Source organism: Sphaeramia orbicularis, chromosome 24 (genome assembly GCF_902148855.1).
Source record: "Sphaeramia orbicularis chromosome 24, fSphaOr1.1, whole genome shotgun sequence".
Classification (NCBI taxonomy): Eukaryota; Metazoa; Chordata; class Actinopteri; order Kurtiformes; family Apogonidae; genus Sphaeramia; species Sphaeramia orbicularis.
The window spans coordinates 17,438,958-17,455,926 of record NC_043979.1 but is presented as its reverse complement, the minus strand read 5'-3'; the positions used below and the strand labels follow the sequence as shown (position 1 = coordinate 17,455,926).

The following is a 16,969-nucleotide window of genomic DNA, read 5'->3' as shown; positions in this document are numbered from 1 at the left end:
GCTGGCTCCCTGTGGAAGAACTGTCTCGCCCTGCCTCCCTCCTCTGCTTCGTCCTCATCAGCTCCTCTTCCTTTCCCTCCTCCTCCGCCGCCTCCTCCTCTTCTCTCGTCTTCACTTTAACCATTCTGTCTACCTGTCTCATCTTGTTTGTTTTGCTGTCTGTGTCTCACTAAATGCTGACTGTTTGTCATGATTTCTAATCCAACAAACTGGCTCCAACAGAAAAGGAAAAGAGACAAACACAAATGCACACACACAGAATAGACAGAGCTTTATCATTGTGCTACCATGAGTGACAGAAGCAAACAACCTCCATCCATCTTAATGTAGGCTACTTTTCATATTGTTGATGCCCGTAGCCGCAGGGAGAACGACACAGTAGCAGGGGGGGCATGGGTTCTGCATAGTTTTGATTCCATTTATTTTGCCCTTGAGTGGATTATTGTTTCACATGGGGCATTAAACATGGGTGGCGAGGTGTTATTTAACGCTCTCATACCTCCCCGGGGGGACCCTGCATGCGAACTAATCTCGGCCATTTGATCCTGGTGAAGTCACAACGTGGCCCAGTTCTGACAGCAGTCTCCACTCTCTGTACATCTCAGGCTCAGCATTACGAAAGGATATCATATTCTATTTAATTTGCTCATTCAAGCGCTCCCTGGAACCTCTTACACCATACCAGAAGGAGAGGATACACTTCTCTGATATCCAACATGCACACGCCAGCAATGTAGACTCGCACACAGACAGATACTATGACCAGCACATCATACGTCATCCATGTGTCGGTGTATGAGCCGTACAGTCGCTTTCCTTCTCTCTGTGTCATGTCTGTTAGCTCATATGTACTCTGCCATGTATGCATGTCCACCTCTTAAACTATGCATACATGAAAACATGTGATAAGCATGCCTGTTGATACAAAGCAATAACTTTTTTTGCCTAATCTTTGTTCAGAGAGTACATTTTGTTTCAGATGCAGCACTATAGTTGCAAATCTGCTAGTCCCATAGAAAAGTAGAAACCATCCAAAGTTCTGTTTCTGTCCTTTTTCACTTTGCGTTGATATTTTATTGTGTAATGATTCTCTTATTTTCTCCCCACTCTCGTACTGGCCCAGGTGTTTGTTATAGGTGTTGTGTGTAGCATACACGTATCTGTGTCCCTATCTTTTTTTTTTTTATTATTATTATTTTCCTTTTTTCTTTGCTTTTTCTTCTCGCAAAATCCCTCTAATTCACCTTTCTCTGCCCTGGTTGGTTGATCAGGTCATCTGGCGAGGCGAGAAGCGGGGAGATGCTGGAGTTGAAAATGAGCAACATCAACGCAGACGTGCTGGAGCAGCTGCTTGAGTTTGTCTACACGGGATCGCTGGTCATTGACTCGGCCAACGCCAAGACGCTGCTGGAGGCCGCCAACAAGTTTCAGTTCAACACCTTCTGCAAAGTCTGTGTCTCCTTCCTAGGTAGGAACAGCACAGGAAACAGTAGGGGGGAGTGTGTGTGCATGTGTGTTTTATCATGCACGTATTTCAGCAAACATCCAGTATTATTATCTAACCCAGTGTTTCCCAACCTTTTTGAGCCACGGCACATATTTTACATTAGAAAAATCACAAGGCACACCAAACAAATGGTCACAAAAAGTATTTTTATTGAATATAATGTAAATCTAGTCTCAGTTTACTTAGTGTGAAACCTGGGTCTGTTTAGTTGAACACAAAGCTGATATTCTTGCAGGAATTGAAGAAAGACAGAAAAGGGGGGGGGGGGGGGGGGGGGGGGGCATGGGAAACATTGTACACAACATTGGAACAAGAAAGCTGAGAGGGGTGCATCAGTGACTCCTTGGACGGACCCCCGGATTGAGGTCCGTTGTATAGTAGTATGGGAGGCATATCCCCCAGCCCCAACCTGATACCCGGGGTTCACAGGTAACTCACTGATTTGCACATCACGAGTAAGGGGGGGGGGGGCTTTATCAACAGACCACACCGCATTGGGGCCGGTTCATTTTCACTTTTATTTTGCAAAGGGAAACAGGAGACTGTTGTTGTAGAGTGGATCATTGGTGCGTGCAGTCGTATGTGTCTATATGACGCTGCTCGCTTACAGTACCAATCAGGTGGAACTGGATAACACTGGTCTACAAGGAAAATGCTTCCAGAATAAAAGTAATGAAATTTTACCACATGAGAGTCACTGATAAAGAAAAATCAAGTCAAAAATGCTGTTTGGCTGAGCTTTCCAAGATACAGCCTTGGGTCAAAATGTGAAACTCAAGAATTAACGAGAGAATGGGTTTGACTCAAAAGGAATATTTGTCTCAGAGCTACAAGATCTACTTCAAAACACTGTCCGCACATTAGAATACATTCACTTTACAGGTTCTATTTAGTGGAAGATTTATAAAACTATTATATAAATGTACATAAACCAATATATATATGTGTAACAACAATCATATACCTTGAAAACATCAGCAAAAAGGCACTTTTGTCATTTATTTTCCAATTAATCTTATTAAAATACGTAAAATTTAGCACATTTAATGTCTGAAGCAAATCATTTCTAAAAAATTGTAGACCAGTGTAATTTTCCACGGCACACCTGATGATTTCTCATGGCACGCAAATGTGCCATGGCACAATGGTTGGGAAACACTGATCTAACCTTATGCGTATCATATCTACAACCATAAGTGCTTTCAGGCGCTGTTATGTTTCATCACTATGCACAGCCTAGCACACAGGTGTCAAACATACAGCCTGCAGGCCAAAACCAGCCCACCAAAGGGTTCAATCCAGCCCACGGGATGAATTTTTGATATGCAGAAATTACATTGAAGATCTTAACAATCAGGGATGTTAAAATCTTTTTAGTTCATATTCCACATACATACCACTATGATCTAAAGTGGATCAGACCAGAAAATAATAACATAACAACCTATAAATAATGACAACTCCAAATTGTTCTCTTGTTTTAGTGTAAAAAGTAAAATTCCATAAAAATGTTGACATTTACAAACTATCTTTTCACACAAAATGTGAATAACCTGAACAAATATGAACATCCTGAAATGTCATTCTTTCATTCATTTATTTGTTTTGAGCAGAAGAAAAAATTAAACATTTTTTGAATACAAGGAACTAATGGCAGAGAAAATACATTAATAAATAAAGGTCAAGGCAAAGTGATCAAGACAAAGTAGCAATTGCCATGTACACTAGTAATAACAAAATAAATTCATTCAATATGTACTGCTCTAAAATGAGTGGGAAGAAGAAAACTTATTAAATCTCACCCCCATCTCACATTTATACAACATAACACATTGCTTTTGCGTCCTTAACCTCCTAAGACCCAGGAAATGTCAGCAAAGTACAAGCTTTTTTTGTTTTTTATTAAATAAGTGCCTATATTGGAAATATCATGATGCAACAGTTTTTTCAGATGCAGTTTTTAAAATGTTTATGGAATGTCCTTTGTGGTGGACAGTTTTCTCTTCTTTTTTTATATAAAGTTGTGAAACCTATAGCTGGGTCTTAGGAGGTTAATGATATAGTAACATCTGTTTAGAGTCCTAATAATGTAAAACCTGAAATGTTTTACGAGAACTAAGTGTAATTTTAACAATATTCTGCCTGTTACTAAATTTTTTGTGTATTTTTAAATGGGTAATTCTATGAAACTGGTCCCTAAAAACAGGACATCAAAATTCAAACCAGATGTAGACTAATGTTATGATTATGAAGCAAGATTCGAAGCACTTTGGGTCTATTTTAAAAATAAATACTTACTGAGATAATAGAGAAACTATTTTTCAGATGAAACACATTTTTATAGTATTTTTATACAAGAATCCACGTGTAACACGGTAAACAGGACCCAAAAGTGACCACTGTTGCAAAATCACTTGCAATTTATTTGTGTTTAAATGGGCAGATTCCGCATGTAACACAAGCGGACACGTTGGGTTACACACAAAACCTGGAATAAGACTGCTGATTCATGAAAAACCCACGTGTCTGGATTAGAAAAACCACTACGATCAACAAATTTAACAAAGTGTCTTTATTTATAGCAGTATATAAGACCATTTACAGCCATGTTTTCCAGATCAAATGCACTGACACATAGGTAGATTTTCCTGTCCCGATTTTGGTCCTATTTTTAGCCCCAATATTTGATTAAAAATTCATTAATTTTGGGATGGCTCAGAGCAACAGTATAATTTATCTGAGGTCATAATTAGGTACATCCTGGGGGGAAGTATGTCTAAATTTCTCTGTTATTATTGGGTGTAAAAAGCTGGAAACGTGCCAGGTACCGAAATGAACCCAGTTTCATAGAAGCACCCAGAATGTGTAAATGATGAACTTTTGCATAATATTGTTAAAATTGCACTTATTTTTCTGAAGAAATTTCAGGTGGTTCATGTTATTAAAATTCTTTAAGGACACCTTGTAGATATCAACATGTTCCTAATGTCATTTTACTTTTTTCACTGTTCTATTCCTGGTTCGGCCCACTTCAGATCATATTAGGCTGAATGTGGCCCCTGAACTAAAATGACCGAGCACAATATTCAAAGTTAAATTTCCTCACTGACTCTGACGCATCATGCTCCTTTTTGTCATGTTTCCAAAACTTGCAGCCGTCTGAGAATTCTGCCCGTTAAAGCTCAGTCGGCCACGGTGCCTCTGATCTTGTCCCAGCGGGCAGAACGAAGCACAGGGGTAGATTTGTAAAAAGGTCAGGGAACAATTGTCACTTAAATGTCAAATCCTCCGGCCTGAACCGTGATTGAATCGGAAAAATAGCAAAACAGATTGATACTTAGACAAGGTAGGAAAAGTGGAGCAAAGGAGGGGAAGGGGACTCTTTCGGAACCCAAGGGGTCACATGAAAAGCAAATGGCATGTTCCAGATTTTAATGGGTCAGGCAACCAAAAAGCTGCAAATGTCAGGTTTTGCATTCCGTTTAATACAATGTTTTGGATATCCATAACACAAGGGAAGTGCATGTTTGCAAAAAGGTCAGAAGTAGGAAAGGACTGAAAAGAAAGTAAAAGGAAACAGCGGCCGCATTATTGATTTGTTTTTCTCGATTTGGGCAAAAAAGCAGGGAAAACAGGGAAGCCATTTGTAGACTTCATTTCCAGTGAGACGTCAATCCATTCTTCCTTGACAAGATTCATGACATTTCGGCACATTAGAAGGTGGAAAAATACAGGCACAAGCGTGTGTCCTTGAGCACAGAGAAATTGATACTGTGTCAGATGTTATTGAAGTGTGTAACAAATATACTGAGGAGAAATGGCAAACATCTCCTCGACCTACTTATGCCACTTTGACTTTTATTCACAGAAGTTCATATTCAGCCAAATAAAAACACTTATTCGGTGCATTTCTCTCGACAAAACGGCAGGGGTTATTTTTAATTATTGGGCAATTTTAAGTTATTAACAGCATGATATTAGCCTCAGGGGGTGGGGTTTTCATATACTTCATATATTTACCACCCCTTGATGCAGAAAATTAAACTGCAAACCTGGCTTTCAGCGTATTGAAAAAGGAAAAAAGGGTTCTTAAACACAGTGTAATGAGTATGTGCGCATCCATATCCGTCGTCAAAAAAAAAAAAAAATGTGCTCGTAGGCCGTAACACAGCCCCTGGCCCACACTTTGATGCAGCATGAATCCTGCTTTTATTTGGTCTTGCTTTGGCTTTTGTTTAGCAGCGATTTAGCAGATGTTAGGTGACCTTTTATTGGCTCGTGTTTGCTTAGGACAGACTTTCGGACTCTGTCTTCAGTGATAAAAGGTCTGCTGTTGCTCCGGTTTGATGGCTGTTGTTTAATCAGGCCTCTTTCTGGGGATACTGCCCCGGCTGTGTATGTGTGCGCTGTGATCCCAATACGTTTTCCTCCAGTTTGATGAATGGCAATGTGTGTTAAAAAACTCAAATTTCCAGTGTAAATGGTGCCCCTTTACAACAGACCTCAGACAGTAGCATAAGCCCTTTCCCCACTGGCCTGACCAATGGGTTACTTTCATATATTCTCTCCTATGTGTGTGACAGGCCTTCTTTAAAGTGGCCCAGCTAATCCCAAATCCCGTTCCCTGCCATCCACCACCTCCTGCCAGGGCTGTGAGCGATCGATTCCCCTCGTTGTTTGTCCCCAGAGCTGTTTTGAGTTATTATACTTGTTCTCCCCTTAGTGTCAGGCAGATACACACCGATACACACCCCAAAAGGCTGTGGGTGTGTGCTACCTGCAGCCCCTTCTGTTTCTGAAGCTCTCTACATCTGTGATCTTTTTTTTTATGCTTTTCTGAATCATGTTTTCCCCCCCTTGTCTCAATCAATCTGCCCATGTCTTTGTTTCTCTCTTGTTTTTATTTCTCTCACTCTTTCTCTCTCTGCAAACTTGTTTATTGACTCCAGAGAAACAGTTGACTGCAGCTAACTGTCTGGGAGTGCTGGCTATGGCTGAGGCCATGAGTTGCACGGAGCTCCACAACATGGCCAAGGCTTTTGCTCTGCAGAACTTCCCCGAGGTAGGTTAAGATTTATGGTCTTTATGAAGAGTCCATTAACTGATTCCTGCTGAGTTACCGGTTAAAAGTCTTCACTACCGAGGAAATAAAAGCAAATAAATCTAAACTGCGATCGTAATTGTCATAGATGCCTTCACTGATCACTAAATGTTTTAAATTGAGCATTAACATTTCATACAGCTCCTCACATCTTTGCACCGTGGAGGGTAAAACAGTTATTTGTTGTCTACTTCAAGGTCTTAACACACAGATACATTTTAATACATTTTTAAACAAGGAAAAAGCATATGGATGAATTAGACCTCCATTAAAATGCTTTTTACAAATACAGCTTTAACTACATAAGATGCAATTTGCACCTCACAGAACACCTTTTTGATATAATGCTGCATAAACGTGTTTGATTTGCACTGCATAAATGTAAGACTTGTTTAGAGATTTCAGCTTGTTTGAAGCAGGAGAATAGGATTATCTCTCAAAACTGTATTTCTTGAAGATTTGTAAGAAATTCCATTGCAATTTTAGGATTAAAGCTCGCAAGTCTTCACATGAGTTGGTGATGCCACATCAGAAGTTTTTATTAGCTGTGAAAGAAACAGACAATTTGCCTTTCTGTTATTTTTCCAGATGGAAGCTGCAGAAAACTGGGAAGCCTTGATTGGCAGACACCATCTTGTCATGTGTACTTGAAAGCAGCATACTGGAAACACTGGAGATAATGGACTGAATAGTTAAACACATAATATTAGGATTATTACAGTTAATGAAAACTAGCAGTGAAAACAGTTTCCTTGGTTGTAATAAAAATGAACTTTCGAAAAGCACAATGAAAAATGGAAATGCAATAAACAATGCAACATGAAGTAAAATGAGATAGCGTCGCAGGTAAAATTGGCCTGGTTGTCCTCAGCGTTAATGTTTCATAATGCGCAGCAATAAAATGGCTTTCCACAATATAAGGACTTTTCAATAAATAATGGTTTTATAAATAATTTTTTATGTCATGCATTCTTTCATCCCACTGTTTTCAGCCTCTGTAATACTTTACCCTTCACTCTAAGGGCGTTTTAACACAACTTACTCGAGTCCGTACCGTACTTGGATACGTTCACACTAGAGCTGCACAATATATCGTTTGAGCACCGACATCGTGATGTACGTATGCGGAATAATCACATTGCAGGTCCTGCAATGTAGAAGGCAAATGAACTCAATGTGTTCTCGTCTAATTTCAAGGGTATGTGACACACACTGCACACAGCGATCCACCAATCACGATCTTTCTTAATCAGTTTGGAGTGAGTCGCTGGTAACATTGAAAAATGAGCAACGAACAAGAGAAAATCACCGTAAATGAAGACTTGGTGCCAAAAAGAAAAGCAATGTCAGTTATCTGGAATTATTTTGGCTACAAGAAGGATGATACTGAAACAGTGTTCTGTGTCGACAGTGCCTTTCACCTGTTGCCACAACGAGAGGAAACACAACTATTATTACGAGTATTTTTTCATATCACAATATATATTGCAGGGTTAAAAAAAAATCGCAATGTCAGTTTTTCCCAATATTGTGCAGCCTTTGTTCACACCTATCCCCAGTCATGTACCGTGGCCAGTGCCCAAGTACAAATGCGTGTTACAGGGCTGAAACAGTAGGTGGCGGTGTGGGAGGAATTCTGTCGCTATCTAACAAATGCAGAAGTCAGAAGAAGACAAACCCTTACCTATCCGTTAGAGGCAAAAAGAAGCAGAGCGACCTTCATTGTCCCTGATATAAGTGGTTCGGTTGATAAGGTGAGCCTGTGCCGCGTGGATCTGAGGCTTTTTCAGGAGACAACAAGAGCAAGCGGCATCTATGGTCTCCTGGTGCTTAACCCACTTCCGTTGTCGGAGTGATGATTAGGTCACTTCCGGTCTCGGGCACGGATCGCAATCACACGGCAACGTACCGTGCTGGAGTACGGGCAGTCCAAACCCAGGACTACCTTCTCAACTGAACTCGAGCACAGAACGGTTGCATTCACGTGGATAAAAGTAGACCTCCGCCAAGGCAGATCAGCCCTCCATCCCCACCCGATCACCACCAAAATGTAATCATTTGTTCGTTGTGCCAGTATCAACATTTTCTGAAAATTTCCTCAAAATCGTCCATAACTTTTTGAGTTATCTTGCTAACAGACAGACAAACCCCAATGAAAACATAACCTCCATTTAGGTAATTAAACAGACTTTGGCGTCCAATGTACTCGGATACAGACTCAAGTACGCTATGTGAAAACGTGCTAAGTAAAAACTAAACTAAAGCTTTTAAATACCTGAAAATGCCAAACTACATATGCACTCAAATACAAGTACACTGTAATAAAAAACAAACTGTCAGACCCAATAAAAACTTAATGAAGGTCCCAAAACTTTACTCACTCTGCGTATTATTACAGGTGGCTGGACAGGAGGAGATTCTGAGCGTGTCCAAAGAGGACCTGGTGGCCTATTTGTCCAACGACAGTCTCAACACGAAGGCCGAAGAGCTGGTGTACGAGACAGTCATCAAATGGATCAAACAGGACGCCAACTCCAGAGTGCAGGTAATACAACGCGACTAATTAGGGTGTTTGTGTGGTCCGGGTCCCCTTGGCTCCGACACCATGGTATACTTTTGGAAAATGAGCACATATTGGATGTGTATCATGAGACAAAAAAGCCAGATAAAGCCCTTGTTACCACTGACAGTACAGATAGTGTATGTCTGCAGAAGAGTATTAGTGTAGCTGTTCTATCGACCCTCCCTGTCTGCTCCAAGTGGTGCACAGCATGAAAAACCAGACAAGTGACTTCTCATTCCCTCCTGGTATTGCTCATCAACTTTGTGCTTCAGATGCAGCCTAACACAGCAGTTGTTCATAATCCCAGGAGTGCTTTGCCCCCAGAATAAGCTCTATTCTTAGTTGCACTTCATTTGTTTGTGAGACACTGCACTGCATAGAAAACCAACAAAAACACACACGGACGCCGTCCTTTTTCCTCGACGCCTAACAGGTGTTTGATTCATTCCTAGAGGCCCTTAGTCTTAATCAAAACCTATATCCTCCTGATGGGTATTGGCAGTGAAGAAGAGCAGGTAAAATTTAGACAAACATGGAATCGATCAGGCTCAAGGTCAGAACGTCAACCGTGGCCCACATTCGTAAAAGGTAAATGGACCGGGCAGGAGACGGAATATCCATCCACCAGGTAAAACCTCAGGTCGTCAGACTTTTTATGGATTCAGTCGCAAAAAGCCATGAATTTAAAACTGATGATTTTAACAGACTTTATAGCTGCTTAAAAATGAAGGTGAGATGATGATCAAATAAATTACATGAGTCCATCACTGTTCAAAGTAATGTCTTTCCATCATCCTCCAAACGGGGGAACAGCTTTATATCAACTGGTTCAGAGCGGGTACAGACCTCTGCAATCACTTTTATGAGGCACATACGTCAATATTTGAATTTTTCACTTTTTGGATTAAACATTTAACATTCATCCTGTGATATGTGGCGCTGCAAGATTATGGTGAAATCCATCAGCACTTTTATAACGGAGGATTAGTATCGAGTGTCGTACAAAGCATTAGTTCAAATAACAAACAACTGTTGCACTGAATCATTCAAGCAGATGACGACAAAACCTTGTCAATAAGACGAAGGAGTGAAGTTGTGCACGTGGGAGCGAAGACTGAAATGAAAGTCAGTGTATAGAAAACAGTTTTATAGCATTAGAATCAAACACTCTTAGTGATAAATCCAATGAAAATGGAATTTCTTTTTCAGCCTCTGTAATACTTTACCCTTCACTCTAAGGGCGTTTTAACACAACTTACTCGAGTCCGTACCGTACTTGGATACGTTCACACTAGAGCTGCACAATATATCATTTGAGCACTGACATCGCGATGTACGTATGCGCAATATTCACATTGCAGATCCTGCAATGTAGGAGGCAAATGAACTCAATGTGTTCTCGTCTAATTTCAAGGGTATGTGACACACACTGCACACAGCGATTTGCCAATCACAATCTTTCTTAATCAGTTTGGAGCGAGTCGCTGGTAACAACATTGAAAAATGGGCAACGAACAAGAGAAAATCACTGTAAACAAAGACCTGGTGTCAAAAAGAAAAGAAACGTCAGTTATCTGGAATCATTTCGGCTACAAGTAGGATGATACTGAAACATGTGTTCTGTGTCGACAGTGCCTTTCACCTGTTGCCACAACGAGAGGAAAAACAACTAATTAGTTTGACCATTTACATCGGCACCACACAGCTATTATATCCTCCTAAGTATTTTTTCATATCACAATATATATCGCAGGGTTAAAAAAAATATTTGAATTCTTCACTTTTTGGATTAAACATTTAACATTTATCCTGTGATATGTGGCGCCTCAAGATTACGGTGAAATCCATCAGCGCTTTTATAACAGAGGATCAGTATCGAGTGCCGTACAAAGCATTAGTTCAAATAACAAACAACTGTTGCACTGAATCATTCAAGCAGATGACGACGAAACCTTGTCAATAAGAAGGAGTGAAGTTGTGCACGTGGGAGCAAAGACTGAAATGAAAGTCAGTGTATAGAAAACAGTTTTATAGCACTAGAATCAAACACTCTTAGTGATAAATCCAGTGAAAATGGAATTTCTGGGGTGGCTGATGGGAAATTTCACATGGTGGTATTGCAAAGTCGCAGGGAGCCACAACAAGAATGATGCACAGTTTTTAGGCGAACATGTGATCCCTGTCATCTGCGTGGAAAACCTAGAGCCAGCTCAGTACGGCGGAGTCCTGCAATCTCACACTCTAATGGAGAGGTGCAGAGGTGACTTACTCAGATGAAGTAGAAGAAAAAAAAAAGAAATGGAACATTTTCCCGGTTGTCTGAACAACCCACCGTACTGGTTCCTGAGACGAGAGACCCGGCTCACCCCAGAGAAGACGGGAGAAAAGAAGGGAGGGGTGGGAAGAATTGGAGTGAGAGGAAAAGAAGCAGAGCGAAACAGAGAGATAGAAACGGCGAGGAGTGACCGAGAGAAGAGAAAGAGATGAAAACGAAAGAAAGGCAGTAGAAAAGAGCCTTGTGTTCTAATCTGATATCCAGTGGTTTGTGCCGCCGTGCACAGCCATGACATCCAGGGAGCGCAGATGTGATTGAGCTCGTGGTCAACCTCAAATCTCCTGTCCATGTGTGACCGAAAAAAAAAAAAAAATAGCAAGACCGGCACCTGAGGAGAGCAGAAAGAATAGGATACTTCCATCATGCCACAGGAGAAGGTTATGTGACCCCGAGGGCTGAGTTTACACGCATGGTCCGCCAACATGGCCTCATCATTCCCCTTCCTTTCCTCACCGTTCGGAGTGGAAATCACTCCTCCAGATCCTGTGACACTTTTTAATGACATGTCAGGGCAAAAATGTCACAGCACTACTAAAAAAAAAAAAAAAAAAAAAAAAAAACGCAGAAACTCAGGCAAGGAGGAGGAACGCTTTAAGCTAGGAGCTGTATGCGTTTGCATTCATTTGAGTATGTGTTTCTTTGTACTGTATGTTTGTGTGTCCGTGCATGTGCTGTGGGTTGTAAGCTGCAGGCTACAGAGTGGAAAAGTGGCATATTGAAGGCGCCGAGTAAATAATATGCAATTTTCTCTCTCCACTTTGCTGTCACTAACATCCGATGGCACCAGGAAACAGGGCCCGGACATTGCTTAGAGACTGAGGGAAAGCATTTGAGCGTTAATAATGGTTTTGCTCTGAGACACAAAGGGGACTGAATGAAATGAAGAGAACTGTTTCAGTTTTCTTTGATTGAGTATCACTGAAGGTGCGCCACCCTAGCGAGACGATATGAGCGTCTGTGTTTGCGTTTGAGACAAAAAAGACGATGACAGAGACGTGAAAACAAAGAAGCACCCACACAGAGACGCACCCACAGATCTATTAGACATTCAAATTAATTACAGTTTCATCTTAAAAGGAATCGTAATGAGTGTATTTCTCAAAATAAGCAACTTGGGGAAATATGCTTATTTTCTTTTTTGCTGATCGTTAGATGAAAAGATCAATACCACGCTCACATGTGCCTCCTGGCTAATCCTGCGGCTAAGCACCGAGCTTAGTTTAGGCTAAAATAAGGAAGTGGATACTGTTAGCCAAGTAATGTCTGAAGGTTACAACAGCCTCTCAGTGCTCTTTGATTCGTACATTTTTATTGTATAAAAACAACAGACTGTGAAGGGGTTTTATCTTTTCTCAGAGCAGTGACTTCATGGTGTCTTCGTGTTACTCTAAGGCTGTCAGGCAGCCGGTTCAGACTCCATTCAATAACTGCAGCCACCGAGGAAACAGGCGCAAACCAAGCACAGTAAACAGTCTGACTCACAGAAAGTAGGCGGTTGGAAGACGCCTGCCATCGGGTGACTATTTCAAGCGCCATTCTCCTTCCTTTCTGCTATCTGCGCGCTACCATTTTCAGAGCGAGATCCCCTTCGCTACTTTACTTAGAGCAGGGGTGTCAAACATGTGGCCCACGGGCCAAATCCGGCCCGCCAAAGGGTCCAATCTGGCCCACGGGATGAACTTGGATAGAGTAAAAATTACACTCAAGATATAATCAACCAAGAGTGTTGAACTAAATTTAGGTCAGGTTCCACATACAGACTATTGTGATCTCAAGTAAAGTAATAACATAATAACCTATAAATAATGACTCAAAATTTTCTTCTTGGTTTAATGTGGAAAAAATATTATGTTATGCCTATGAATAATGATAACTTCCAAATTTTCTCCTTGTTATTGTGCAAAAACTAACATTAACTCTGTCATGTATGAATTATGAGAACCTTAATCAAGATTTTTTTTCCAGAGTGTTTTTATTCTACTTTAGGCATGAAAAAAAAGAAAATTTTATCATACTCTAATACTAGTTTTTACTCATTTCACGGAGATAGTACATTAAAAAAAAAAAAAAAAAAAAAACTTTTTGTTTAAGAAAATTAGCTGTCGATTTACACTCAAACAAGTTAGTGCAGATCAGGTTTATCAAGAACAGCAAAGTTAAAGAAATGGTCTGAATATCAGTGTAGATGATGCATGAGCATCACTGTGTTGGCTGATATCCTCCTGAGACCTAGGAAAGTGAAAATTTGTAGCTTTTTTACATTAAATAGTCATCTTGATTAGAAACTGCATGATGCAACAGTTTTTCAGATAAATTTTTAAAATCATTTATTAATTTTTTTTAATGGAATGTCCTTTGCGATGAACAGCATTTTTTTTTAGTAAAACTGGCAAACTTTTGTCCCCTACAGTGGACAAAAATGCGTTGCTGGGTCTCAGGAGGACATGGAACTAAACCCATGAACATAGAAGAGAACAGCTGGAGAATAGGTGTCCACTGTAGTGACCACTATGCATGAAAGGGTTAAATTATAAAAATATTTACATGAACAAATTATCTTTTAACAATAAAATGAGAATAACCTGAAATGTCTCAAGAAAACTGAGTGCAATTTTAACAATATCCAGCTTGTTACTAATTGTTTTGTGCCGTTATGGAACTGATCTATAATGCACGTGTATAAGTTGAGGCATAATATTGTAAAAATTCCACTTAATATTTTTAAGAAATTTCAGTTTTTTTTCAGATAATTTGCATCTTTTTTGTTTGGATAGTTTGTTAATGTAAATATTTTCATAATTTAATGTTTTTTAATTTTTTTTTTAGTTTTGTTTCTTTTGCACTAAAACAAAGAGGAAAAAATTGTTGTCATTGTTTATGAGTTATTATCCTATTATTTTTTTGGTCCGGCCCACTTGAGGTTAAATTAGGCTGAATGTGGCTCCTGAACTACAATGAGTTTGATACCCCTGACTTAGAGCATCAACAACCTCTGAGCTAACACCTATACCAGGGCTATTCAACTGTGTTTTCCCAGGGGCCAAACTGTGGGGATGCTATAGACTGTGGGTCGGACCCCTGTAGTATTACTGTAATATTGGATGTACAATTGACACGTATCTCCATCACATTTTCAACATTTTTATTTAACTGTTACCATGCTGTGTTTGACACAACACATTACCACCACAGTAACTGCTGGCTTTTAGTGCAAGTGAGAAATGTAAAGGTAACATTTAAAGCAATTTATGACAATTTATGGCAATTTTTTCTGTTTTCAACATCAACTTTGCATCTCTTCCCCATTGAATGCACCATGTTTTCATATTGACCTTCCATAAGCAGTGGCAGTGCTGCAGAATGACGCAAAATGGCGTAAAGTTTCACAAGTAGCCTTATGTACAGTTTAGCGCAGTGATTTTCAAACTTTGGGATCACCTGGAATTTCTGGCAATTCATAAAAATACAAATAAAAACTTAATAATAAAAAATGTATGGTGAGTTGAGAGAGACAATAACAATCCATAAAAGATATGACAAACTGTGAAGCTGAAACTGAAGCACTGTGGTTCTGTTTATCGTTCAAATGTTCATTGTGGTCGGTTTCAGATGCTGCAGCTCTTTCATAATTCATAGTTTGAGTTATTGTTTGTTCAGTATTAATTGTAATTGTATTAATTGAAAATCCAAGTTGGACTGACTGTACATATCCTGACCGAGGAAAATCAAATTCTCACTTTGTGCAGTAATCTACACCTGGCTTTTCTGCCTCCGTCCATAATAATATACATTATATAGCCTAAATGTCGTCTAAAATTAACGTTTATTTGCAACATAGTATAGCAAACTATTACATGATCAAAAATAAATTAATTTTAGCAAAAAAAAAAATGTCTGGGGTCACCAGAAATTTGTGATGTTAAAATGGGGTCACGAGCCAAAACAGGTTTGGAACCACTGGTTTAGCGGCTGTTAAACTATTTATTTACTATTAGTGGGTAGAGGGTCGTGGGCCAGTCCAACTTGATAGATAGGCTGCTTCTGGCCCGTGGGGCACCTGTTGAATATCCCTTACCTACATGATGAAAATTAATTGAGTAGTACAGCAGGTTTTGCACAGTTCTTTGTAACACTGTCTTTTGCACAGATCTGACCCATGTTCATCTGTCCATGTGCAAGTTTTAACTAAACAAGTCTCTCCCGACACACTTTGCAAACTTTTCTCTACCTCTGATACAGCACTAACCAAGTATGGAGAAAAGCGACGTTCAATCGAAATCTCTAGGTGTAAGTTTGTAATTTTCCTGATTCCAAACCTTATCCTACGCTGAGTTTAGTATCTCCAGATTCTTGGTTCTGGCAGATGCAGCAGTGGTAGAGAGTAGTCAGGTTTTTCCTCCTGTATGTGTTCTTTCATTCATTATCTGAACCCGCTTTATCCTCATTAGGGTAGTGGGGGTCGCTGGAGCCTATCCCAGCTACTTATGGGCGAAGGTGGGGTACACCCTGGACATGTCACCAGTTCATCACAGGGCTGACATATAGAGACAAACAACCAATCACTATCACATTCATACCTATGGGCAATTTAGCTTAACCAATTAACCTATCAGTGCATGTCTTTGGATGGTGGGAGGAAGCTGGCGTACCTGGAGAGAACCCATGCAGGTACGGAGAGAACATGCAAACTCCACAGAGAAAGGTCCCAGGTGTTGGAATCGAACCCAGGACCTTCTCGCTGTGAGGCGCGAGTGCTATCCACTGCACCGTGCCGTGTTCTTGCATTGTAATTAAAAACATCTCTTCACATTGAGTCGTTTGATAGAAGAGGCAATTATATATAAAACACTGGGTACGGTTACATGATGCTTTTTAAATCCGATTTATTTTTCCAGAAGAAATTAATTTGGAACTAAAGTATTTTCTCTTCTGTTTACATGGAAATGTTAAACCCGAATAAAGGTTTCCATGAGGTATTAATGAGGTAGATAAGTGAGCTAAAGGGTTTGCGCTGCGGTGCTCACGTTGCCTTGTTCTCGCAGCTCTTCTGTTAGCTTAGCTTAGCATAGTCACTGCATTTCCATGGTCACACAGTTTTTTAAAGGTGATTTGTTGTCTTTTGTAAGTGATTTTCTGAAATCCGATTCTCCCTAATTATTTCTTTAAATCCTCGACTTACTGCACTCATACAATCTTGGGAATGTTGCGTTGACGGAAGTTGGAAAATCTTTTTGTTGGAAGGGATGCATACGCTAAATTAGCTTTGCTTTACTGTTTTAGCTTTGCATTAGTTTTTATTTCCCAAGATTTTATTACTGCAGTAAGTCACATCGCCATGATTTGAGCCTCAATTTGTGATCATATTGACCCCATTGGACTAAAGTAATGATTAGGGAGAATTGAATTTCACAAAATCACTCATAAAATACTATGGATCACCTATAAAAGCCTGGCTACGTCTGA

General features: G+C 40.0%; 1 protein-coding gene across 5 annotated transcripts in view; it reads left to right on the top strand.

The window, feature by feature from the left end:
• The window catches only part of klhl29 (kelch like family member 29), a 434,041-nt gene that overhangs the window by 239,447 nt on the left and 177,625 nt on the right, over positions 1-16,969 (top strand). For all 5 annotated transcript variants that reach the window (XM_030128391.1, XM_030128389.1, XM_030128386.1 and 2 more), the window contains 3 exons: positions 1,272-1,468; positions 6,457-6,569; positions 9,007-9,153. In XM_030128391.1, coding sequence (XP_029984251.1) covers positions 1,272-1,468; positions 6,457-6,569; positions 9,007-9,153 — 457 coding nt within the window. The remainder of the gene's footprint in view (positions 1-1,271; positions 1,469-6,456; positions 6,570-9,006; positions 9,154-16,969) is intronic.